The 27,323-nt window shown below is 38.7% G+C and overlaps 1 protein-coding gene across 3 annotated transcripts in view; it reads right to left on the reverse strand.

The window, feature by feature from the left end:
- The window catches only part of CEP112 (centrosomal protein 112), a 175,157-nt gene that overhangs the window by 19,656 nt on the left and 128,178 nt on the right, over positions 1-27,323 (reverse strand). For 2 of the 3 annotated variants that reach the window (XM_075044244.1, XM_075044243.1), the window contains 2 exons: positions 27,115-27,177; positions 23,129-23,278 (listed from right to left, as the gene is read on the reverse strand). In XM_075044244.1, the coding sequence (XP_074900345.1) occupies positions 23,129-23,278; positions 27,115-27,177 (213 nt within the window). The remainder of the gene's footprint in view (positions 1-23,128; positions 23,279-27,114; positions 27,178-27,323) is intronic. The other variant, XR_012652625.1, reaches the window with a different exon arrangement.

Consider the following 27,323-nt stretch of genomic DNA (forward strand, 5'->3'; position numbering starts at 1 on the left):
ATTGTTTTGAAGTGATGCCAGGCATTAACTTTAAAGTCTTATAGCTATAAAACTATTACATGTTCTGATGCCAAAAAATTTAACCAGACCCAAGCATGAACTTCAGATCTGCCCAGGGACTTTTGTGCTATCACCGCTTCCGAGAAATTTTGAAATCCAGGCTTTGAATATATAACCAGTCTTCAATACTCAACAAGTCTTGCAGTACCAGGAATTTGCATTAATATAATGAAATGTATGTGTGAATTGTAGGATTTTTGTTTTCTTTTTGTACATCTAATTTTGTGAGGTAAAACACAAACAAGCATAGTTTGATTTAAAAACTAAAATGATCAGGTCATGCAACGCAGAAATGCGATAAGGAGCAGGGCCGTTCCACATATCAGAAAGGTCACCAAAGACCCAATTAATTTGACAAAAGTCCTGCCGTAACTCCAAAATGTCCAGACATAACCAGTACAGGACGAGTCTCAGGAACATTTTGGATAAACTACAAAGTATGACCTGCCTTCTCCTGCTATTTCCACGGGATCAGCTTACACAGTCCAAATAGCTTGGCATGGTGAAAAATAAGGAGGGAGAAAACCTCGCTACACATCAGTCGTCCTACCCGGACTCCCTCCTTGTGCTCAAGAGCAAGTTTCACTCTTTCACAGGACTTTGAAGATGGTCAAGAGATAGCATGTATATATACGAATGTATATATATGTACATATTTGTCTTAGAGAACAGATTTATATCACACTCCATCACACAAATTGGCAAGTTTTTGAAAACAAAACAGGATCTCAACTTGTTCCTGGTAAAGACAGCAATCTCATGGTGGCAAAGGAGAGAACTGGTGCACCGCTGTCATCTTCCTTAATTTCTCCATTTTTACTTTTCTTATTTACAACAGACAAACATATTTTGCAGAGCATAAAATGAGAGGTTCCTTTAAATCTGAGGGTTTGCAATGTATCTTAAAGTAATTTAATTTGGGAAATTCAGATAACACAGTCTTTGTTAGGTCCACCTACTCTAGATAGCGCTTGCCAGCGTGGAGCACACCTTTTTTTTTTTTTTTTATTTTGAGAGCAGACAATGTCTTAAACAAGTACAATTTAGAAATTAGGTATTTTTACTATAGCATATAAGTGTAGCAAACTATCAAGTCTTATACTTATCCATTCACCAATTGTCCAAACCAGAATATACCGTATGAGTTTACAGACTTTTCCAATCACATCCTAACTGGCTGGTGGCACATTTTGCATTGGGACAGCACAAAAAAAGACTAACTCCTCTGATCAATCATGAATACCTGTAACTTGACCATTTTTGGACTATTGCTGTGTTGCATACCAGCTCTCCTACCAGTCACTTTGTAGAATCTAGTTTTGTGTATAAAGGATGTTCCATGAGTAATTAATGTTCATTTGGGTATTTCAGCTTTCCTATCAGCACAAGGACAAAAAAGTAAAACCAAAAGATCAGTATTTGATCAAAGCCATGCCAAAAAAAAAAAAAAAAAAAGTAACATCAAAATCTCATGGTTGCTATAGATTCCTGCATATGATTAGCTCTGAAAATAGTAATTAGAAGTAAGCAAGTTTGTTGCCCATGATTTTAATTTTCTAGGAGGAATCACGATGGATGTCATGAATAATGCACCCTTTTGAAGATCACACTGAAAATTCTCTCTATTGTCAAAAAGCTTCATATGCAGTGGCCAGAGCCTGAATGCTGATAGCTGTTTCTGAAGCTACTCAGTACCCTCAAATCTTTTTCTGTATCTGACAGAGAAGCTTTTGTCATGTAGAATACTCTTAAAAACAGCAGAGGACTTACCCCAGGTACACCACAGAACATCTCTTTTGTAAAATTAAACAATGGGGTTGTTTTGTTTAGAAATGCAGTTTTTATTCTACAGCTTCAAAGTGTCAGATTTTGCCCAAAGAATAACAGAGCTTATGTTTAATAACTGCTGAGATGAAGAAAATGGGGTAAAAAAAAAATTTAAAAAAAAGGCCAATTTTTAAGTGTTAGAGGCTTTTTTTCCCTGAACGGAAAACAAAGACTAACTTATTTAGTTAAATTTTTCCAGGTACAGAATTAATCCCTGTCCCTCAGCTTTGCTAAGTTGACTTACATCACTATTATAAAGACAGGGGGTTTTTTTCAGTTAAACTGGCTTTCAAATGCCATGTAAACATGTTTGCTGTTGAAAGTCTACACCATACCTGACCTTGGAAGTGCTTTGTGTTGGCCTGAGAACAAAGAAATGAAATGTTTTGCTTTCCAGCCCAGATATCCTACACTTTGAAAAGCACTTAAAAATGTAAATGAGATAATAAGCTCTACTGCAACAATGTGGGTGAATTACAGCTGTATAAAAGGAACATTCATTTGATTTATTTATAAAAATGGAAAGGATCCTAAAATAAAATCATATTGTAAACATTTTGGTGGCATACAACATTGAGAGACACGAGAAGAACGGAAGAGAAAAGTAACGGCTTTGGGAAGACGCCACTGAAACGTTACGGTCAGATTTGGGGACGTCAAGTGGAGCTGGTGGACGAGTCCATCACTGTCACTGAGATACGTGAGATGTTTGGGTACTGGCTGATATGAAAGGAGAAAGGAACATCTGAACTGCATTTCTGGGTAGGCACTTTTTTTTTTCTATTATTCTATTGTGGCTCGATTATCATCAGCAAAAAGTTTAATGAAGTTTATTTCAAACCCAACTCTGCTCATAGTAACTTGGGGCACTTTGGAGACAACTGAGTAGCACATGTGGAATTAGTGCGGAGTTTGGCCTGTGCGGCTCACAGAGATGCTGGGAGGATGCACGAGACCGGAGGAATTCAGCCTGACTTCTGGGTGCCAGACTGAGGCTGCAAAAGAGTTTTGTTTTTTTTTTTAAAAAAACCAACAACTTGTAAAGCATATAGTTTTGACAAGGAGCCATAGAGAGACAAAAAGGTACGATGCCAGCATTACAAAATCCCTTTTCAAGGCAGGAATAAATTTTTGGCATTAGTTACAGGGCTTAATCTAAATCAACTGAAAGCTGGTAAGAGAAAGAGTTCTAAGAATCACAAGAAAAGTATGAAATGGGAATATATGAAGGATTTAGTCTTTATATATGAAAACTGATTTGATTATCCTTTACCCATAGGATATTTTTAAAAAGAAGTGTTGGATTCCCTGAAAAAAAAAATTCAGTTCTGGAAAAATTACATAAACAGAAATCATTATTATTTTTATTTACTTGGTATTGATTATTACTGTGAAGATACTGTATTTACAAAGGTGTGATGTTTTGCTTCTCCAACCTGAAATAATTTCCTACTTTTGGTGTGTTCCTGAGAGTAGACAGGGCTTGATTCCTGCCCCCATCACATCAGTGGCAAGTCTGGGATCACAATGATTTATCTCTCTGGTACTGAGGGTTGAACAAATAAGTGACACTCACAAGGAAAGGAAAATGTTCTAGAAAATGTTAAAAACCCCAATGTATTTTCACTTTGAAACAAAAAGTGTCAGCAGGAAAGTCCCTGCTCATCATGATCAGATTATGCCAGGTAATGGCAGAGTCTTTTTTGATATACATACGTAATTCTTCTTGGCTGTACCAGCAACTCTGCACACATGGATGTGCATCTGTATCAAGAAAAGACCTCAATATTTATGACCAGTGGAGAGTAATACTACAACTAAAGGTAGTAATAGTGAGCACTCTTCATCTTCAAAGAATTTTTCAAACATTACCAAATTAATATAATTAGTTAATGAAAGATGCAGTAATAAAAGCTACCATAATTACCCACTGTAGTTTTAATTATCTCCTTATTAATGCCCACAGAGGAAGGCTTCCACTTTACATCCTCAAAACATGTGCCAACAATAACCCTGAATACAGGCCCCTCTTTAAGTGCCTTCTAAATTCAAATTACATCCACTGATGTGTTTTCTCTCCCCGTTCATGAGAAGAAAACCTAGCTCTGGAACTCTAAAGAAAATCCATGTGAATGTGAACAAAAATTAAAGCAAATTTTGTTCCAGAAACATATATGGAGATGCTTTAAAACTTTGTCATAGAAACATTCAATCTTGAGTACCTTTATCTCTCCATGAAGCTGTAAGTATGTGCTGTCTGGGCAAAAACTTCTCCTTTATGCTAGGTGCTCTCACAATTTACAGAGTCAAATGCAACTCCTATTCAGAGAAAGCAGGCCAAGTATCCCATCAAAATTAATCTCAGAACTTAAGTAATTTTAAAGTAAAATATTTTATGCAGATAAGTAAATATGTCTGCGTTCATTACTACTACAAATAAATTGGGAAAATATATCTAGGAAGATCACTGACGTAATGCCACAAGTCAGAGCAAAACAAGTGTATTTTTAAAAAGCGAAATACTGATGTTTGAGCCAAATTGTTGGTGCATCCTCAATGCTTTTTGGGTTTTCACAGAGCTTTTTTCCACTGACACTGCTCCGAACCTCGGATGCTGCTCAGTCTCCGTGCTGCATTCCAGTGCACAACTGTTTGAAAACCTCCGTACTTAAGTTCTCTCTTGGTTTTGGTGTAAAGCAAAGGAAATCTTATGGTTTTAACCTAATACATATGTTTGCCGTTCACATATGGCAAAATTCCTTTCTGGTGGGAACTTTTTCGCTGTTGTTGCAACACACTATATATCCAAGAAGTATCCTTTGATGTTGAACTATTGCTCCACTACTCATTATGCTACTGATTCAATATGAAAGGCAAAATTTCTGTGGTTTTTGTTAAAACAATAGCTTTGTTTTTGCAAACAAAGTTTTCCACAACCTATATGCAGGGGCCAATATTACTGCAACAGAAAAGAAAATATCTCTATTATTTTATACTGAAAATAGTTACGGTGTTTAATAACACAAATTATTCTTCCATCCTATAGGTAACATTACAATTACTATTATGACTGTACAGAAAATTTATGCTTTATTGCTACTCAGGAAGAGAAAGTAAAACACCTTAAGCCATATTTACATCTCTCTAACACTTTCCTTCCATTGACCTCCTAAGCCTTTTACCATCAGTTCAACTTCATTACCTGGGTGAAGTTGCTAACAACTACGTACGGGTGGTAGAGTCCTGCAAAGACCAATCTGCACGGTGTCCTATTATGCAATGACAGAACAGCAAATCTGGGAATCTTCATGCCTAATATATAATTTTAACCACTAAACACTACTTCATGAAGAGTGAACGTGAATTACAACGTGGAATGAAAATGCAAATGGTAATACCTTTTAAAATGTGTGCCTAAAAGAGCTGGTTGTCCATTTTCTGCTATCGTTATGAAAAAAAGGTTTCTTTGGTCAGGAATCAGATAAAGGGGGTAATTTCCAGAGGCACAGAATTCATCAACTCCCACTTGGAATAATGTGAACTCCCACATACTGGGCACATTTGGAAGTCTGGCCCACTTTGCTGACATTTCAAAATGGGAGTGGAGATCTTGCAAAACCACCCGAGCCATGGGCTTTGCCCATTCACGCAAGCCAAGCAGCTCCTTTTTGCACCAGTCTATATTGCTTCTGAGCTTTGCCAGTAGGAGATGCCGTTGTGAAGTATAACAATTTCTTCCCTTGAGGGACTGTGGGAAGAAAGAAAGGGGTTCAGGAAGGAAGGGAATAATTTGACTCTAGGAACAAAATCAAGTCTCTCTAGTAGTAGTGAAAATTTTTTAAAATAGGTCACTTAACGTAAAAGAAACATATATGCAAACATTTTTCCAGTGTGGTAGGCTCTAATGCTACACTATTTTCATTTTTTGCAACTTACAGGCAAGAGGCTGCTTGGCAGTACATTATATGCTCTGGCTCTTGACCGGATCATCAGCATTAGCTCCTGAGCAGTCCCTTAACACTTTCAGATCAGATTTCATCTGGATTGGTGTCTTTTGGAGATTCCCTGAGCACTGTTAGGATTGTCAACATGCATATTTTTTTCCTGCTTTGTTCCTATAAAATACTGATGTGTTTTCAGCATTTTCTGTAAATACCTAGTCGAGCTGACCAAAGTTTTAGGACCGTTTTTCTGCAAAGACTTTAGCCACGCATCCCTAAAACACCTTGATAGCACCAGCAGAGCTATTTGTAGGCTTAAACTTAGGCAAGGGACTAAGCATTTTGCTGAGTCAGGGCTTCACTGCATGGCACTATAAACTCAATTCTTTTGAAACACAAAGGATGTCATAAGGCAGAGGAAGGCCTGCAAAGATAAAAATTCAAAGAAAACAGCAGTGTAAATTGTAAAGTTAGGCTTTTCTTTTTTCAAGGGGAGCCAAGGAAGGAATTGTGTTCGGTTTGTTTTTAGTGGCTCAGGTGATAGGCGAGGGGGAGGGAAGCAAGGTTCAAAGAGCAGTAATAAACTTGCTTTCATCTGCTTTTCTCAATGAACCACAAAACCCAACAAGCAGTTGCCATGTGCAAGCATTGCTTTGTCTGTTATCAGGACATTTTAGGGCTGTCACGATGAAGTCATTCAGAAAGCTTGTCAGCTCGAAAGATTTACTATAATATTTACGTGGAGTATTTTGTTAGCATCCTTTAAAACTGGCTTTTCTTTTTTTCCAGCCTCCACGAGTTTCATGGTCAAGAGCAGGGGCAGAGGTTGCCGAAAGGAGAAGACTGCTGAACTTTTTCCCTCTTGCACTCTCGGAGGTGTAGACAGAAACACCAATGGTTCACATATACCAGATAAAATGAATCTTTTAAACCCAAAGATACCATGACATCTTAAGCATACTCTTATGAAGGAAAAGTTCAAAACTCCATTTTAAACCACTTATGAGAGGATTTACCAAGATTCTGCCTAATGTTCAGCTGACGCATCGTCAAAAACATTTATCACAAGCCTTTTGAAGTTTCTTAGCTCCCCCCTAGTTATTAAAACTTGAACTGCAGAGTTTGTTATCAGCCTCAGAGCACACACAAAATACATCAGGTATTTTTTAAGTCAACCTTTCAGTCTGATTTTGAGACTATTACACAAAATAAAACATTCCCAATCAGGTTAATGTCTGACAGATAATGCTGAACAGGCATAACTGCTGCTCCTGATTGATCCACGAGACAATTTTCATCTCCTAATTTGCTTTTTATTAAACACTTGGCAATCAAAGGGAATGGCAAGGAGTCTGCCATTCTCGGAGCAGGTTTCCTGTGAAGACCTGATGTTGGCTTCAACATTTTCAGACAACTTCTTGAATTTTTGATGCTATGTCATAAGAATGTCTAAAACGTCGCATCAATGGGTATGCTGTGCTAGTGAAAAACTGCTATTGTGAATGCAAATTAACTAGTAAAACATCTGGTTTTGCTGCTTGCTGTATTCTTACCAACAGCTCTGCAAAAACAAACATCAGGGGTTTGAGCAGAATTTCCTGCAATGATTTAGGGAACGCCTGACTCATGATAAAGTATATTTATCAATCACTTGCTGAACAAGGCAATCTTTTCACCGCCGGGGGCTTCATTCCCAACAAGGTTTATCACCAAACTGCCACTTTAAGTGGGTGTTCGGAAACTTTACACCTGGAGACAGACCAGAGGTTCCAGTAGACCCCTGGTGCTCTACAAATGTCTCCTTAAAACGCATTCCTCGTCACAGATGCATGAAGACCTAGAAATATAAACATTTCTAACAGGCTTTACAAAGCATCTTATTTTGCTATGCTCTCTTAAAAAGTAAATATGAAAAGCTCAGATTTTTCTAGTCAATAGGCCAATCTGATTCCCAGTAAGAACAAAAGAAAAACTATTTATTTTGTGCAATGAACTAGCAGACTGCCCAATATTGCTGGAGTTCTCCCATTACATAAAATAACACAAATTTTCTTACACACAGCACAAGAAGAAATCTAATAATGTCTTTACACCTTTCAAAGTAACTTTAATCAACAATACTAACTCACAAGACAAACCGCTGCTTTTTGAACTGAATAAGAGCAAGCTTGACTCAACAGTGCTTGCACACTCAATACATGTAAGATGTGAGATGCAGCAAAGTACTATCTTCTAAAATTATGTCTGTAAGCCAAAAATGGGATGATTCTTAATGGGGGAGGATGCACACTTGGAAACTTGGAAATTCTTCTATTCAAAGTCTTTAATGACCTTCAACCCAATTACATTTGCAACAAGACATCATAATGCAATTGCTCTTATTTAAAAGTATGTGTGACAACTGAACATTTTGAAGTTTGATTCTTTATTTTTTTAATCACGTTGAGATGAAGCTCATTTACTTAAAAAGAAAAAATGAAAAAGAACGTCCTCTGCAGCTGGTCAAACAGATTACGAAACTCTAATCTCACTAGCCTGAGGAAAACGAAAACTGTTTTTCAAGTATCTATTTTATAGAGCATTGGCTTTATACTTTTTAAAAGAGGCATTAACATAACTGATCAGAACATCCCAGAATGTTTCTGATCTAGTTAATCATATGACGTTATGACAGAGACACTCGCTGTCATAATGCCAATGTTTCTAAACATTTCTAAAATCCTTTAAGTTCACATTTTATTCAAAATTAGACACGGGTAAGATCCATTTCAGCTTCTTCTGAAGTTTTTCCTTCTATTTAGGGCTCTAGAGTACTAGTACAGAATATTTTAGGTAGACAGTCATGTACACACGCAGCAAAGAACAATGTCAGGCTCTGCAACCTATTTAAATGTTTCTGATAGCTTTTTGTTCAAAATGTGTTACTCTAATTCCTGCATAACTCATCTCTGGGAGTACCCACCACCCTATTTCTTCAGCTCTAACATAACCTTTTTTGCTGAACTAGAATCATCAGTAAAGAATGAAGAATATGTCTAGTTTAAATTTACTGTTTATGCTTCCCTTAAAAGCAATCATTTAAAACATTCGAGCCACACTCATTGCACCTCTGAGGACTGATGCATATTGGACGATTTGGGTCTGCAAACTTGCAGCAGGTCTGTGCCCCTCCAAGCCAGCCCTGGTAAGAGCCGACTGCGGACTCCCTGGTAGACTCCCTGATATGAGCATCGCTGCAATAGGCAACTGCTTGGCCGCGCTTGAACCAAACACTCTACAGTCGAGCTTTTGACACTGGTAACAACTTAGGTGTAATTTATACACAGGCAAACTATGAAGAGGATGGGAGGGGGAAAAACACTTGCCAAAGTTATTGCTGTGTCTTAGATATAATTTGACAGAATGTCAATAGCTCTTACACAGTTGTGACAAAGCAGATCTGATTTCAATGGTGTTTTGATTTTTTTGGTTGTTTGTTTGTTTTTTGTTTTTTTTTTGTTGCTAAGTCTTTTTTGACCCAGTTTTGAGCTGAATGATGGCTGAAAGACTGTGCTAATTCAGTTAGTGGATCTTTCTGCTGTGGCAGAAAAGTCTTACGTGGAAACGCACAAACAGGAGAGAACCTCAGTGCCCCACAGCAGAAGTTTTTGTTGAGTTACTTGTGAACCTAACGAGCGTCCCCAAGATATCCCTCTGCTTTTCCTTCCAAAGAAGTCCCACAAGGTCATGACGAGGCAGTTAAAATACTCCCAAAAGGTACACCAAGCCCAGAAACTGTACAGAGGGGAATGTTTTGCCTCAGACCATCATGAGTGCTAAGGGCACAAGGACTCAAGGAACAACCACACAGATCCACAGAACAAAAAGCCATCAAAGACTATTAAATTCAGAGAGCAACTCCCTTAATTGCATCTTGCTGGAGAATGGGAAAGTCTATTGAGGAAATGTCCCTAAATCTTCAGCCTGTTCTGCTACTTTTTTCTGGGCATCTCCTATCAGATCTCATGTCCCAGAAGACAGAGACAGATGGACTCCAGTTTGACCCAGCACCGCCACTTCCATTCTCCTTGAGCCAAAACAATCTTTGCAGTTTATCTTCTACAGGACTTTCAGGCTTTTGAATGACAATTGTCAATCCCAAGTGTCAATATCCACAATACAGTTCAGTCATCATCCAAAATGCTCTGAACAAGAAAATCCAGTCGGTGTCTTCTGGTTGCAGAAATGCTTGGTGAGAATGTTTCTGCACAGGTAGAAAATGCTACAAGAATTTGACTGGCTGAGGAATGCTTGATCAATGCTAAGCGAACAACTGCCAAACCTGTTTGGCACATCTAAAAGGCAGGCAGGCTCTTTTAATTTTCTTTTTTTTTTATATATGTAAGTAGTTCCAAATATTCTTATATGGATGACATTTTTAAAATGCAAAAGCATTAAAAATAACAGAAAACAGATCAAGTTCTAAAGCACCACCGGTTTCTCATTTGTGCAGCTACATACTAACGTCTCTCATTAGACCTGCACAGCACAAAGAGCAGAGCTTTCCAGGCACTTTGTGCACACACACAAAATTTTCCTTATCACAAATGAGACACAAACTGCAGGAAAAACAATACATGGTGCAGTGGGAAAGAACTAGGAATCCCAGTATTGTTAAAGTTGCATAAATCTTGATCTAGTTTCAGAATCTGATAAGGAAGCACAAATAAGCTTGTCCTCTGCAGAGGCAGGTTTCGCAAACAGCAAGTTAGAGAGGGAGGAGAGACATCAGCCTTCTCACATACGCCACGAAGGCTGGATTATTAGAGACAGGTGCTAGCAAATGAGTCCACAGCAATGCCAAACTTGACTTGCAAATGCACATTTCCATACGATTCAGGACGGAGGGGAGACCTGGTAGAGGACAGTGGAAAGGAGAAAGCAGCATGTAAACACTTAAGGCAAGTATAAATGCTAACAGTGATGACAAAGGCCTCACTGTATTCTGTGCCCATCAATCACTTCACATTTTCCTGTGTCCTCCCTGCTTTTCAGATTTACACAAATGTAAGTGGAAGTGATGTGTTATTCTGGTAGGAGGAAGAAAACAATATATCAGGTATGAATTGCTCCTTGGGGCTTAGAGCACAGCTGTGGTCAAAGGTGTTTCCAGGTATGCAGACAATTAAAACCCACTGATATGATTCAAGTTATTACATAGTCTTCAGTAATTGCTGTTTTACCTTGCCGAATTACAAGTGCAAAACTGTAAAGGATATGAACATTAGGATAGTAACATTAGGAACAAAAATATAAGGCATTTAAATATAGCCATATCGAGTGAAGCAATGCTTTTTTTCTGAAGCCAGCAAGAGCCAATACACATCTCAGTTTTCTCCTTCCAGCTGCCTCCAGAGTTCTGGCTTGGTCCAATTGTGCAGGTGCTCCTGCAGGTATCTAACGTTCGGTAGTCTGAATTTTTATTTATACAGTTTCATTCTGCCACTCCCAAGCTTCTCGGTAAGCAAACAAACTCACTTTCCATGTTTAGTTTTCTCTTGTTTGTACTTTCACCCTCTCTTACATAACGAACTTGGAAGAGAGCAGCAGCACGGAGAGCGCCCGGGGCTCCTGGCGTGGGTGCAACGGATCGGACACTCACCCATGGGCATCATCCCTCCCTGAATAAGCACATCCTCTTCCCCTGTCTCCTCCAGGTTAGATCCCGGCGGTGGAAGGCTGGATGCTGGGTGAGAAGGGACTCACGCCGGCAAGAGGAATAAAAAGGCCATGCTGGACTGTGGTACCACATATGGGTACCCGTGGCAGTCCCTGAGCAGTCGTGTAGAAAATACAAAGGGAAATGTTAACAGCACTTCAGGATTTACTGTCTTTTCAACAGTTCTAATACAGAGAGCCAGTACAACCTTCTATTGAAATTAAAATGTTGCACTCCTGAGACAGTGACTCTCAGGAGCCCGGATGAATTTTGGACTAGCGCTGCTGCCCATTTGGCAAGAGCACAAATGCTGTGCTTTCCTAAACCACAGTATATCTGCATGAAGCTTTGGTGCTGACATGTCCTAACTCATTATTTCCCAGGAAAAGGGACTGTTTTGTTTTCTCCTCATCTGGTTCTAGAAGAACTTGCATTCATTCAGTTTTGTTTCACAGATGATCTGATTTGTTTTCAGGACACGATCAAGCGATGCTCTCCTTCCTCCCCACACAGCAAACGTTATTGCTTTGCAATGGTCTAAACTGGAAGAGAGCAAACCCCAGCGCAAAACTGAGCAGTGACTTTACGGCAGATCTCAAAAAGGGAAATGAACGGTACATTGCATGTTTTGTCTTCTAAGGCCAACATGGACAGGCTTGAAACCCATGATCTCATGCCATGCCGGGCCAGGAAAATGGCATATTCAGGGCATAGGTTTCCAGCATAAAAATACTCGTGAGGTGATCTGATGTGACTCTATTCACCTGCCAACAGTCCTGGCAGGAAAATAAACAGGTTCTGGAGATGAGCTGCTGCTGGAGGCGAAGCAGGAACCATTAAAAGAGCTGCCCTGACCTGCGAGGAACTGGCCTTTTTGCTTTGAACTTCAGCAGATCTTAATGAACTCTTCATAATTGGTAACCTGGGGTTTTCACTGAGGATGTATTTCTCTTGAGGTGCTAAACACAGGAGACATATTCAACATTAGAAATACAAATTTGGGGTCTCCTGGTTGGTTGGCCAAGCTGGTGAAGGCAGTTCCAACAGGCATCTTCACCACTACTACAGATAACTGTGTTGTATCAGGGATTAGATTCATACATGAACATGCATCAGTGCTGAAGGATTTGGTTTCATAATTATGAACATATTGACTTAATTGAAGTTATTGACTTCAGTGCTGTGAAAGCTTGAACTAAAAATAAGCAGAGACATTTTTAGTAACAGAAGAAGTTAAAAAGTGGTTGTGTCAGAGGAGTAAGGGTTTTGTTGTGCTTGACTAATCCCTGCTTTACTGCTCTTCCAGTCCTCTGTTATCTGGCAGTTTTGAAGAGGACGTTGCCAAGAAGCTTATTTAGAGTCCTAAATTTTATCCTGTAGGCAACACGTATTTCAGTTTCCTGGGAATAATTTCATAGACAGACCCCTGAAGAAGAAAACAGGTAAACTCCTTTTGCTCTATAAAGTAGTCTCCTCGCTGGAGGACCTCCACACCTTTCTGAAGAGGCCAAAAATACAAAACTATTGATGCCTGCACAGAAGAGCTTAAGAAAAAGCTTCAGCCTTGAGGTTCCCAGTCTTTGCTGTAAGCTTCAGCCTCAAGTCCTCAGTCTTCTTCATGCATGTTTTCAAGGGTCAACAAATAAAATATTTACTATACCAAATACTGTTCATCAATGAAGAGAATCAGCGCAGTGTAGATGGTGCATGAATCAGCAACAATAAACCATTCCTGGGGAAGGCATCCCAAACTCCAGTGCAAGATGGAGTATGCACATTAAAAGTGCAGAATCCACGTGCAAAAGGCTCAAAGAATAATGTATATTTTCAATAAAACTTACCCAGTTTTTCACCTTCTTATATTCACATGTACTATATGAACACATAGAGACAGTTTCCTTGGACTGCAAGGCAACAAGGTGTACTGGGCCTAACTGAAAATGTTTACAATACAAATTTTAATGGGAAAAGCAGCAAAGTGCGATACACAGGAATAGAATTTTTTCTGTTTCTGGACTCTAGTGCTATTTTGCCTGCCAATAGTACACAAAATTTCCACTGAAGGGCAAGTCAAACCGATTTCCCTTACGATGGAGGCATCCGAAAACTTACTGAGGTTATTATATTAGTGCCTACGCATTCTTTAAGCAGATGAACTGCTTCATTTTGAATCCATGTCAAACCACAAGACCTGGCTGATAATAACATTCAATTAAAATGATCTCGTTCTTCTAGAAAAAATTTGGCTAACAGCTACATCTCACATTTTCTAGCTGGGCACAATAGGGTGATTGATGCTAGAAGGAAACAGGATAGGTTTTATATCAAGGATCCGAAGGGTCAGGTTTGGTGACAGTATTTGTAGGTTTAACCTCTTACACAAATTTGTGAGATGAAAAAGCCACAGCATGAAACTGTGAGAAAGTCAGAGCTAGAACTCACAAATATACAAGTTGTGCTAATTAGACAGATGTTTTGGAAAACCCAAACTTTACACTCGATGCAGATTTGTATCTTTTGATGTCGTACTTGGTGCTGCTTCACACCACTCGGGGCTTACTGAAAAAAGCAGAAGCTGCTCCCCTGCTAGGCTGTCTGGGTGAGTTTGCCATCTGATCTACTGAATACACAGATAAAAGTCACCGCATACTTTTTTCCTTTTCAAGTACAGTACTGTAACTTGGAAAGTTCCTTTATTCTCAACTCCACTGATGCAAGAAAGTGGCAGAAATATGGCAGCTTTGGCTGCTTTCCTTTAGTAGCTCTTTGTCACTAATCTTTTAATGCTAAGGAAACAACAGGTATTTTCATTTTTTTATGGAAAAAAACCACTCTAGTCATAGAAAATAAAGGCAATGCCTTCCAAAAACTGTAAGAGTGTTACTGACCACTTGATTCTACTGCTACCCCGCCTTTAAATATTGGTAAATAGTTACCCTGTGCAGGTATCGGATTCACCAGGTTTCTCTTGTTACGCTTAAGAAAAGCCCAACTATTATGAAAATGGTAAGTTTAACAAAGATATTTCTATTTCACTGTGATCTGCCATTCAAAAGTGTTAGCCAGTCAGTTTTTAAAAAACACTCTGATATTTGATCTGCTTGAGTTTCAGTTACATGTAAAGCTGGAGAGCCAGCAGAAAATTCTAAATGGAATCTGAAGATTTCTAAAGTCAACACTCATTTTGGCAAGAGCATTTTAATGCATAAAGCTGAAATCCTCAGTGACTCTCTCCTGCTGATATCCCCAGAGCAGCCAGCACCATGATTAGTACAAAACCAAAAGCAACCTATATTAAAACATACTGTTTTGCAAAAAATGTTTACACAAACACTGGAAATTGTGTAGGCACGCTGGAATCAGCCAGTGCAATCCGGTGCTATTTCGGCTCACTCCTGGGATGAGCCACACCGTAAGAAAGATATCTAAGGGAAATACATGTTGATAAGTAGACCAGCTCCACATCCCCAAACCTCTATTTGCCAAACCCTGCAGCTTGTGTTACTGTGCCAGGCTTTAAAAATCTTTACTACAGAGTAATAAATGTTTGTGGACTACGGAAGGTTTGCTTTGAAGATGTCATTTTCTCCAGCAATCTTTTGTTGGTTGAATATATAGTTCACAGATATTGTGTTTCCACCTACACGGCTGGAGAAGCCCTGCAGTCAAGGCTGTTCCAGGAGCAGGGAAGGAGGCTGCGTTCCAGGAACTCACTGGAACTGGAACAAAGAACAGCCCTTGGAAAGTCTACAGAGTCCTATGCACAGACTGTTTTACAGATGCCCTGTGTTTGGAGGACATTAGACACTTGTTTTTATCTTTATCTTTTTTTTTTTTTTTTTTTCCCTCTCCAGTAAAGTCCCAGACTTTTGAGCACAGGCTCTTCCTCCCAGGCAGTCTGTCTCATAACTTCTGGGTATCTCCCCAGCTCTGCCTTTCTAAGCACCACTTTCTCCTCCACATAAACGTCCCTGTGCTCTTTGGAGAGTAAAAAGTCTTTGAAATGCAACAGTAAACTGTAACCATCACAGCAGCCTTAAAAAAAGCTAATTTTCATTTTCTTCTATCAGTTATAAACACTGTCTGCCCTTCTTTATTAGCTGTGTAGACTTATGTCATTATTACTTAACACTTACTAATAGAGTGTTTTCTCTGTACCTTTCTAATTGCCTAGGACCCCATTCAGTGTTATTACTCCTGTCTTGTCATGTCAGCTAAAAGCAGTGAATTTTATGGCTTGTTTTGAATTCCTTTTCACCATTTTTTCCAGTGCAAAATTAGTGTAGTCCACCTCATTAGAAGAAACTGATAGCTTAGGTATATAAGATTTTATATTTTGTTATGCATTTATGGAATTCTTAATTCCATAATTTGGAGACTGGTAGAGGTAAGGTGGCATCCCTTCTAGGGCTAAAAATGAATAAAAAGGACTTTATGCAGCAAAGTGCCTTCTGGAAGGAAAGCAAAACACCAAGGACAACAATGATAATGTAGGGAAAAGTAAAAATACAAACTTTTAAACGTGCTGGATAAAACTAGACTGCAGTTCAGAGGACTAGGCAAGCACTAGTTCTAGTCTTTTATAAAAAACTTGTAAGCATGATTTTGCTGTTGGCCACAGTAAGTTCTTCAATGTGTTGAGACATGAAAAGTCAAGAAAAATGCCAGAGTGCAAAGCTTGCTGCAGGAAAAAAAAGATGACTCAATTCTTTGTCTCACAAAGCATGTCAAAGATATTATAAAGTACTTACAGATGCTCAGCCACTCGGATTGCCTGATTGGCCAAACATCTGAAACCCTGTAATTTTGAAGAGAAGGTACTATGCTTCAGACAATGAAATAATTTCTGTGGCAACAGAAAAAGAGATATGATTTTGAAAAGGAGAGAGAAGTTTTGTGATCAATAACTACCTAGCCTTAACAGGAGAGCCAGCCTATTTTTATTATCATTTATAATGAATGTGTCCGTACAGCCTTTTAAAGATAACCGTGTCATGGAATCAAGAGAGAGAGCAGGAGCAACAGTTGAAAAGCTTGGGGCTAACCCCTCATTTCTCTAACAGACAGAATGTGGGTGAAACCAGTATTCATATACACAAAGACTGTGAAAAACAGGTGCTTCAGATTTTGAACCCCATGTAAAAGAGAAAGCAAAACTATAAAAGACCTGCAGATTTCATTTACCTATCCTTTTGGAAGACATGACTTCTTTTGTTGATCAAACAGAATATAGGAAATTATGAGCAAGATAATGTTATTTGCCTGGTAAATGTTAATGCCTGCTTTACAACGCTAAGGTACAAATGTTGGTGCCTTGTCATTCCCCACTAATAAAAGACACTGCAGAGTTACTAGTAATATTATAAAGTCAGCGACAAACAAATAGAGATCCATGAAAAATGACTCCATGTATTTAACATCAAAGATGGTCCCTTAAAACTCTTTTTTTCACCATGCCAAGTAGTTTATCATTATAATGTTTAGCCACAGAAGCAATTAGAGGGATTTGACATCCCTCTGGAGAACTTTGTGACATACACATCTCTGAAGATCTTCAATGACTGGCAGAATTTGGCATGTCTGTGGCCATCGAACCATCACAAACAGTAATGCATGTTCTGACCAGATGTCTTATAAGACATGAGTCAGTGTCAGCTTCAACAGTGAAATGCTCATCTCCTTTTTACAGGCACTCTTAGCTAAAAAACCCACCTTCAACCAAGTTAAAATAAAAAAATACAATAAAATATTTAAAAAACCGCTTATATAAAAAAGCTTAAATAATGTGGGTCTTATTGACAAAAGTTTATTATGCAGCCATTCAACAGTAGTCTAGATTATAACAGCTAACACTACTGCATCAATCTGCGCCGGAGAAGGCAGCAAGTCAAGACTCACTTAACAAAAAGTCCTTGAAGTAATATGTCTTTACTTTAGCCTAAGTTCTAGATTTTCATTTTTAGTTTACACTAAGCTTTCAGGGTTTTTTTTTCCTAATTAACATCCTCTGTGCTATCAGTTACACATGGTCACAGCCTTCTGAACAACCAGCCATTACAGTCTTTCCGCTGTAAATACAAAGAAAGTGCTGAACATGTAAATTGTTCCCCCCTTATTTGCCATGGCTTGGAAACTTGTCAGCAGCCTTAACAAAAAGGTAAAGAACTGAACTGGCCCAGCTTTCTCAAAAGGGTCTGACGAGACTGCAAGTGTATTTGTTAGATGTGGCTTTAACACCAGGCAATCTCGCTCCCAGAATCACTCCAACCATACAGCACTGTACGGTTTTGTTACTGTTTGGATCCTGAAACTGCTCTTGCAGAAGGGCTGATGCACCGACTGATGCACGGATCCGGAGCTTAGAAGTCCGGAGTTAATTTCTATCTTTGCCACAAACGTGGGACAAAGTTAAGGCTCTGCCCTCCAGTGTCCCCTTTGTAAGACAGGACAAAAATGCTTCTTCTCTCTACTCTAGATCAGCTCAATTTAGGTTGTATGCTCTCTGATGCCTCTCCTCCTTTAATAAGCACTGTTAAGGACATCTAAAAGACTGAGAGTTAGCTTTGCTTGGGACTTTTAAACCAACAAATCAGTATTATTTATTTCTTACTAAACCCAACATTGGCTATTGCAGAGTATAATGGTGGTATTCCAAAAGGTATTTTGAGGACAATAGACTAAATATTTCGGCAGGACTACAGTCACTCAGTTAATGTTCCCATAGTTCTAACATGCTTTTTCTTTTAATACAAAATATTATTTGTAATTACAAGTGGAATTTGCTAATAAACATGGTTGATAATAAAATATAACTACACACAAAATTAGCTTGTTCACAGGATTTTTAAAACCACAGTTTTTCTGAAACGCTGCATTTTAGAGACATTTGTAAATACCATCAGTATATTTTGACAGCTACTTTCTGGAAACAAAGATATCAGGTGCCCTTAAAGAAATGTTCTGAATGCTTTAAAACATCCCAAGGTTTAAAATAAGTTGTTTTACTTTTAGCAGAAACCAAACATGAAAGGGGGGGGGGGAATTATGCAAATCAAACCAGAAGGACACATGGCCGGGCACGTTGCCCTGGTGCAGCGGGACATGGGCAGCCCGGAGAGGTGGGCTGGGTGGCAGACGGGTAGGGTGATATCAGTGTAAACCTACCCTGTGGAGACAGTATTCCAGAATAAAAGGAAACAGAGTAGCCCACACAAGGACTGACTCAAGCATAACTCTAGCAGCCTAAGTATTTTGTTATAGTCGCGTTGAAAAATTTCCCTGTGTTGATAAAACCCTCAGTCCAAACTTTGCATAGAGGAAATTATCTTTTTGCGCCAAGATACAACAGCATCTAACAAATATATGATGATGTTGAGAATACTCAATGCCCACATAGGCCCGGACAATTTAAAACCAGAAGTTTTCTCCGTTGTTCTGCTATGGCTATAAAATACACTTTTGATTTTTTTCCCCTCTCAACATTTTTAAACATAACAAAGAAAACCAACTGTTTCAAAATTTTTCACATGAAGGGGAACATTATTTTATGGCATTCTTTCCTAGAAATCTTTTAAGTTTTATTTATTAACAGAATTAATCTGATCATAAGCTGGCTGACACACAAAGTGTTGAAATATGTCATCTTCAAACCATGTTTTGCTAATGAAATTTTGGTGTTAATTCAGGGGATAAAACAGAATCCTAGAATCTGTAACATGAGCCAAACAACAAATGTGGTTCCGCTGGCAAAAAAGCACCATTTTCTCCCTTTTCTGTTGTGGGTTTGTCACTGTGTGCTCTCCATCATCCATTTCTTTCCAGAATCTACTTTTTGATGTGGAGTCCCCACTTGGCCATCAACTTCTACATTAAAATGCTCTGAACATGTTTTGCAGTTCCAATCCCAGGAACTGTTTTGCACTTTCAATCCCAGAATCCAAAAGGATTTCATAAAAAAAAACTAAGGCTGGGATTTCATAAATAACCTCAAGGTATCTCTACAATGCAATCAACTTTATGCTAGTGCCAAGTCCAGCCAGTAACCACTGCCAAAAGCAGCAGCAAAGTTAGGTAAATGCTCTGACCGTTTGACTGTATTGAGCTTCGGGTTGTTGTGGCTAGATTGCTATCGGGATGCAAGAAAGCTAGTTTAAATTTAGCCTTAATAAGTTTACACTACACTTCAATGACCAGCGTAGCTCCTGCATAGACATTCTCAGGAGTTCAGCACCCAAACCCTTACTGGAGGGTGCCTTCCGAAATCCCAGTCTGAAGCATCACAAATGGGTTAACAGAAATGGCAATTTAAGCCGCTTTTCCAAGCATCTGCAGGGCATTAATATAATTGTGCTCTCAACTAATCCTATGGTCTAAACCAATGGTTCCTGATCTTTGAAGTGTAAGCACATCACAGGCGAGGCACAGCAGAGGGACCAGGTGAGCTTTGCTGGATTTGCCCCATGCCAGGCCAATTGCAGCGTCCTTGTACTCTGCTCCAAAGAATACAAGTCCTGGTAAGTTCAAAGCAAAGATATCTATGCGGCACTGAAGGGTGAGCTGTGCTTTTGGGATCGCTCTCTGTGCCAACACTGTCGTAATCCCAACAGGCTCAAACTCAACAGCAGCGGAACGGCAGCGACGGGAGCCGCTCAGTTGTTCAATGCCTTGTCAGAGCGCTGCTGCTGCCGAGGTCTTTGCTATTAGACTTTGCGACGCGATGGCATCCAAATTGGTTACCTTATAAGCCACGAGAAAGGAATGTGATGAGCCAAAATTTTATCCTGATTTTATGACTCTGATGGCACAAAGTTTGACTCGCCCTTGGGCCAGACAAATCACGGTGTAACACAGAATGCCAAGTACTTTAAGCATTTGTCTCAAACGGGCCCAAACTGAGGCCATCTGAAGCCAAAAAGGGTTGTGCAGACTGGGGTTTTAGGTTATCAAAAGAAGGAAAATGTTCTTAAAAGTTTCATTTCTGCTTTTTCACTAATGTTTAAGATACTATTTTAAAAAATAATCAAGATTAAGGAGATAGATAGAATTCTGAAATAATAACAACTTAGAAATCTTTAGCAAAGAGAGTCAGGAATTTGAATTAACATCAAAATCATCTATTATGGCATCCACATCTGGATATCACTTTAGTGACTAAATCCAAAGCTTCTCTGAGAGCCAGTTGGTTTCTGTAAAAATGTATTTCTCCCTTTGAAAGGAAATAATAATTGGAAGGTCTTACAGGAAGTCACCCAATACCATATAAAGGAAATTGCAATCTGTTCCTCAATGTTAGTTTAAATCAATGTTATATTTAGCAAATGCCCGTTTTTTAACGATAGTCTTTTTAATAGCTTATACTATATTAAGTCTTCTCAAAGGCTTATGCTATATTAAGAATTGCTTTGTTTTTAGAATGTTTCTTTAATAATCCCTTGAAGGTCTTCAGCTTGCCCTAGGTTGGATGTTCCCCATCTCCAGGACATCCAGGATTCCACTTTCACCAAATTTTTTTTTTGCCCCAGGCTAATAAAAAGCAAAGTATTCCTGCATATGCTCATCTAGAAGTATGCGTGGTTCTTAAAAATACTCAGTGATTAAATATTAAAACCACCTCTTTCTGTTTCCAGAAGAATACACAGCAGTTCACCTTCCTAAGAATTTTCTGTTTGGGTATCTGGCTTTCAGTAAATTTCCATTAAATCAGTGATTTCAAAGGAAGACTTTTTTAAAAGTACAATATTAATGATACTAAATGAAGTTCAAGAACTTCAAGCATAACAGCTCCTGCAACTTCTTCCCCAAGCTGACCAACTCATACAAAACATACTTGCAGCACCAGTGCTAAAAACTCTCTGGGATGCTGCTCAGAAACCCTCTGCAGAATTGCCCCGTGGTTTTTATGTATTTCACTACATTGTGAGGTAATGACATCAAAATTAAGTTTACAATAGCTCAACACAGATTTACATGGAGAAGGATTTCATACAACCTATAATCATTAGTGTTCAAAAACTGTTGTTACCAACAGCCAAATTATTTCCACTGAACATAGTTTAAGTGAATTCATAAATTCAACAGTAGCATTTGCACCAGGTGCTAAGAAAAAAGCTGGTAAACAGTCTAAAACATGTTTGTCAAATATATAACTCAAGAAAGTATCATGCATGATAACTTGAATTACAGCATATTTCGGACTATATGGAAGATTATTCCACTGTCACAGGGTTTCTCTATATCTAGATGGCCACTGGAAAAGTGGAGAACTACAAATAGTACATTTTCCTAAGTGGCAAAAATCCACCTGTACCCCAAAATAACGTGATTTAACTACCTTCTATTTGCAGACCCCAGTGATTATAAAAACTACCCCTGGTGATTCGGTTTGGGTAACAGATTGTAGCCAACATTTTTCTGGTTATACCTTTGACAGAAGAGACTAAAGAATGATTGGAAAGAAAATTCTGCTCCTCAACAAATACACAAATAAAGGCAGACATTTTCCTTAAGGAAAAAAACCCCAATCATTAAAGAATTTATGAAAGAAAGGAAAAAGAACACTCTGCAGATGATGAGATAGTAATGTCAACCTAATTTCATTATGCAAATCATTGAAGTATAGAGGACAACATTAACTGTACCATAATTGAACATCAGATGCATCTAACATGTAAAAACTCCCATGGTTTCTTTTCAGCACAAAAAGTTAGGAAAACTGTAGGAGTTCATTTTTTCATGAGTTTCTAGATTTAACAATGTAATTCTTTGTTTTGTACTAGTAAATGTCTTTAGGAAGAAAAAAAGGAATTTCCTTCTTCTATACAACTTTTAATGAAGTGTTTTCGTTGTCAACCCTAGCAGATTACATCGTTTCAAAATTTTTCCATTGCGCTCTACTACTCTGAAAGGAAAAATTCTTTCAAAAATAATTCTGCTTTCTTCTGCAGGTGGGATTCTCTGCAGCCGCTTTGAATCAGGGTGTCAAAGCAGCAAGGAACAGAGTTTGAATATTCAGAACCCATAGACTCTTAAAGCTTCTTTGAAAAAGGCCAGAGAATGCAACTCTGATGCAAAATATGTATGAAAAAAAGTTACAAATAAAAAATACTTTATTCCATTCATATTTAGCACAGATTTTTGCATACAGTTTTCAATGGAACTTAAGAGCATACTTTCCTTAAACATGAAAGTTGAGAATGTCTTGTGAAAACCAAGCCACAGCCCGTGCCATACTGCTGGCTCTCAGGTGCTGCAACTCGGCTCTCCTACTTTTCACCTTTTTTTCAAGTACCGAAAGCACTGCATAAAAGTGCTGAAAATACATTAAAATATCTGAGTCAATATTAAAAGAAAGAACAGGAAAGTTTCAAGTATTTGACTGAAGTGGATGGATTAGACTCGCCAAACCCAAACGTTTTATGCAGGCATATGAGCAGCCAGAGGAAGGAGAGCCTGAGTCATCAGCTACATCAAAGTCAAGGTCCAGCGAATGGAATTAGTGAGCGCTGTGTGAACAGGAACGATACCTGCATTCATCTGCCCACTGCGGAACTTTTAATTACACTCAAACAGCCAGTAGCATCAGTGACTAAAATCCCCAGATTACCTTGATTGCTCTGTCATTATCTGTAATCAGCTGCTGCTTCTTATCTTCAAACTTGTGTACAACTTCCTGGAGCCGCTGCTCGGCGGCAAGCTGCTGCCGGCTGTTCTCCTCTGTCAGAGAGGAAATGGTTGTCTTAAGTTCAGCTATGATCTAAAAAGAAAACAGCATGCTAAATCTCTCTGCAGTAAAAGGCATGTATTTTGCATGTTTTTATGGTCAGTACAAGCATGGCATTGGCAAACTCTGCTGTGCAAGCTAAATATTTGAAATTAGCAAATTACACACTGGCAAGCGTGAAATTCCACGCGGAGAAAAGGAATATAGTAAGGCTGCGAATGACAAAAATTGCTGAACACAAAATATTTGGAAGGGTTTTCCACTATGACATTCCAAAATATTTACTCATGAGAACAAAGCACATCTGTGATCTTCAAAATAGAGCATGTTTCCAGTCTTCCACTGCACTGGAACCAGTACTGCAAATTTACATAGTGATGGTGGTGTTTGTTTTCTAGAAGGATGCTTAATAGTTTGATACTGCAGAGAGAAAAAAACCCCAAATTTAAATACGGGACTGAAATTTAAACTTGATAGTGAAATTTCTGAGCCGCTGAAAGAAGTATATTCTGCTTACAAATCAGCAGGGACCTGATTCAATGTCCAAGACCCTTAAACTAGACCTTTTACATGATTCGCTTGTGATTTGTTGAAATGTACTTGTTTCACCTTTTTTATCACTGTGGAAAGTCATAACTAAACCTGATCCTTCAGGCATGTTTACAGAATTTTATGCTGACATGTAAGTCATCGCCCAGCAAAGCACTTAAACATATGGGAGAGTCACTGACTTCAATGTATATATTCAAGCTTAAGGTTAAGCTGCTGCAGCAGCATAATATAGTCCAGGTCTAAAAGCACTTCAGCGCACAGGGAGTTCAGGGAGAGACTACCAGAGTGCTCAGACTTGTGTGTTTGCATGGCCTCCTGATTGGTAGAGAAACGTTTAACTCTATTAACATCACAGTTATTTAGGAAAAAATGGGGGTTTTTTAGAACTGCTAATAGGCTAGGACTAACGTAATAAGAAATACTCTACAAATGAAAGTACTAGAATCACTGGGGAAGGGGAAAAGGACTGATTAAAACTTTACTCTAAATTTATTTATCTATTTTACTACCTGAAAACCCCAGAGAGTAACAAAGATTATGAGTAAAACCTACACGGATATTTCTGTATTTCTTTTCTAAAACCAAATACATATTAAAAAAGATACTATACCAATCAAAAGGAAGCCTATTTGCTCTTAATGAGATCAATGGGCCAAAGTTTAGAGATTATCTGGATAGGTGAAACTCTTTAGGCAGAATTAAGCAGTATCATTGGTTTTGCAATTCAGATCATCATTTAGATGACACACAATTTGCACAAATTTGGCTTTGCTAGGTGTGTAACACATGCAGCGAGAAAGCAGGAGAAAGCGATGGATCATACACATTATTAAGATAACAACTTGAAGCCATGCAAACCTCTACCACTTTGCGTATGTTCCATTTTGTCACTTTTTAAAAAGAAAACAAAATAACAAACCCTTTAATATAACACAAAAGTGACATTTAAAGCTTTTACTGGGTAAGAGACCCTGGACTAGCATAGTAGTTCTGAAATGCATACAAGGAAATTTCAGCATGAATTGATGGAGAAAGATCTGCTTTGTACAGTACTTTTCAGAGAAAAGAATCTGTTTACTTTGTATAAACTTCAGAGGAAATTTCTTGAAATATCTTCTCTGTGTGGGTGTTAAAAGTGAATGTTCCAAGAGGCCACAGAGAGTAAGATTAGACAGATGTTGTCAGCAACATGACCACAAGAAAAGTTGCAATTGACCTATTATTAATACTGAGCTACAAAAAACCCCGATGTTCAAGTAACTTTAGGGATTTGATTCAAACCCACAAAAGTAAAGAAATTCAGACATCAGGGTGAAACTCCTTTATTGTGCCAAATAGCCCTGACATATGATGTATGTGTTGTGTCTGCCACAGAAAGCGCAGAGGAATGCCAGTTCTGGTCATTGGGTCCATCCCTCCCTAGTAAAGAGAACATTGTATTAGCTACAGCAATGCCTAGCTTAAAAAAAAAGTCTCAGAATTTTTCTATTTTGAGACTATTCTACAGGCTAATAGATTTCAGTCTGACAGAATTTATTATGACATCCAGGTTAAATAGTTATTACCTTGCACTACACTACCTCGGTGTTCCCACTGTAACAATTAAAGCAATTTCCCTCACCCCTTGTTTAAAAATTCAGAAATGCTTAAAGTATTCCACCAGTTTTTAACGAATGGGCCAAGACCCATTTTTGTTCTGACAGTAAACTATGTCTGGCATAGAAAGACTGACTTTTGATTACACTCACTAGGCATGACAATAGCATAAAAATGACAATGACAAAAGGTAAAATAGAGTTAGCAATGAAAGGGATCTCTTCCTTAAGGTCTGGTATGCATTAAATGTTACTTTTTGAGCTTTATCAATTTTCTGCTATTCAGGTTCAGATGGCAAGGTAAAAAAACAGGGCTTCTTTTGTTATTGTTGCTTCTTTCTTTCTCTATAAATAAGTCTCTCAAAAAATTTCTAAAAAGGCATTTAGGAGAGCACTCTCTCTGATTTATCACAGAATGTGATAAATTCTGTGGAATTGGTGAGGGTGGAAGGGACCAGCTCAAAGCAGGGTCATCCAGATCAGGTTGCTCAGGATCATGTCCCGTCAGGTTTTGAGTATCTCCAAGGATGGAGATGCCACAACCTCTCTGCATGCAAACAACTGTGCAGGAAATACACTTTAGGTTTTAGAAATATAATGTAAAAATACATTTAACAATGATTCTGACAAATGGAGTCTCAAAAAATGTGGTGCGTAAAACTGTGATAGTCCAATGAAATTTCACTGAAATAACTAAAGCCAAAATTTTGGACAAGCTTTACAGACAGTGAGACTCAAGGGTAACTGAAAAGCTGAAATCAGAAGCTTAAAATATTTTAAAGTGCTTGTAATAAAGTTCGCAAGTTCTTGTCATCATCTCACTGACCATCTCTGCCTAGTTTGGAGGCTTCTAAACCATTCCTTGTAGTGTTTTTATTGATTTTAAAAGAGTATTATTACACAGTTATTACTATTGCTGAAAAGGCACTTTGCAAGTAAAAGACAGGCATTCTGCTGTGGTTGGGAGGAATGAGAAGAATGACACCTCCACATAAATCCTCGTGGCAATTTTCTTATTATTAAAAGCTTAACTTCTGGTTGCATCTCCATCATTTTTCACACTTCAGTACTACCTGTCAATCAAACTGAAAGCTGAAATATTTAAAAATTGTCCCATCTTATCATTTTTAAGCTTCCATGTAAATTCAACACACATTTTCATCTTCCATGTTCAAGAGACTACTCTGAAGAACAAAAACTCAAGTCAAAACCAGTTTGCTTTCAGGACACTGACACTCTTCAGGGTGTTATTTTGGGCAGAAATGTTGAACTGGCTAGGAGCAACGATAAACACCAGGATGGCACAGTTGGGACCGCCATCCTGCCATCGGCTGTGTGGGCAAACACTGCCTCGTGACACGAAATGCAAGTCCTGGTTGTGCAACTGCTCCTGATTTTAGGAGCTGTGCTGGTTGACGGGGCACCTCGCCTTCCCTTCCCACCGGCTGAGGGAGGACTCGGTCCTCTTGGGTCCTCGGGAGATGATAAAAGTAGATACAAAAGATGAAATTTAGAACTGAAAAAAATCCCCACCCATTTCTTCTAGTCAGCTTAATGCTCTGTGGTTTTTGAAAGGTTAAAATCTGCAAGAAAGACACTGGATGTTTGATTTGGGAAACGGTTACGGCTTCTATTCTCGTCAAGACCTCTACTTAAGAGCAGAAGTAATTACATTTTTCATCAAATGGCGTCACCTGAGGTTCCTGCCTTCTCGCTACCTACCTGCGAGGATTTAGCCAGCTTCTGACTGTACTCCTTCTCAGCCTGCTTCAGCCGGCTGTTTGCCTGAAACACACACAAAAGGCAACCAGATTAGCTCAGACGAAGAACGTGTACAGACACTTTGCCACCGACCCCTCCGCTTGGCACCTCATCCGCATGCCTATCGCTGAGCGGCTGGGACCCGCGCCAACTCCAACGCCCTTTTGTGG

This window comes from Buteo buteo, chromosome 13 (assembly GCF_964188355.1).
Source record: "Buteo buteo chromosome 13, bButBut1.hap1.1, whole genome shotgun sequence".
Taxonomy (NCBI): domain Eukaryota; kingdom Metazoa; phylum Chordata; class Aves; order Accipitriformes; family Accipitridae; genus Buteo; species Buteo buteo.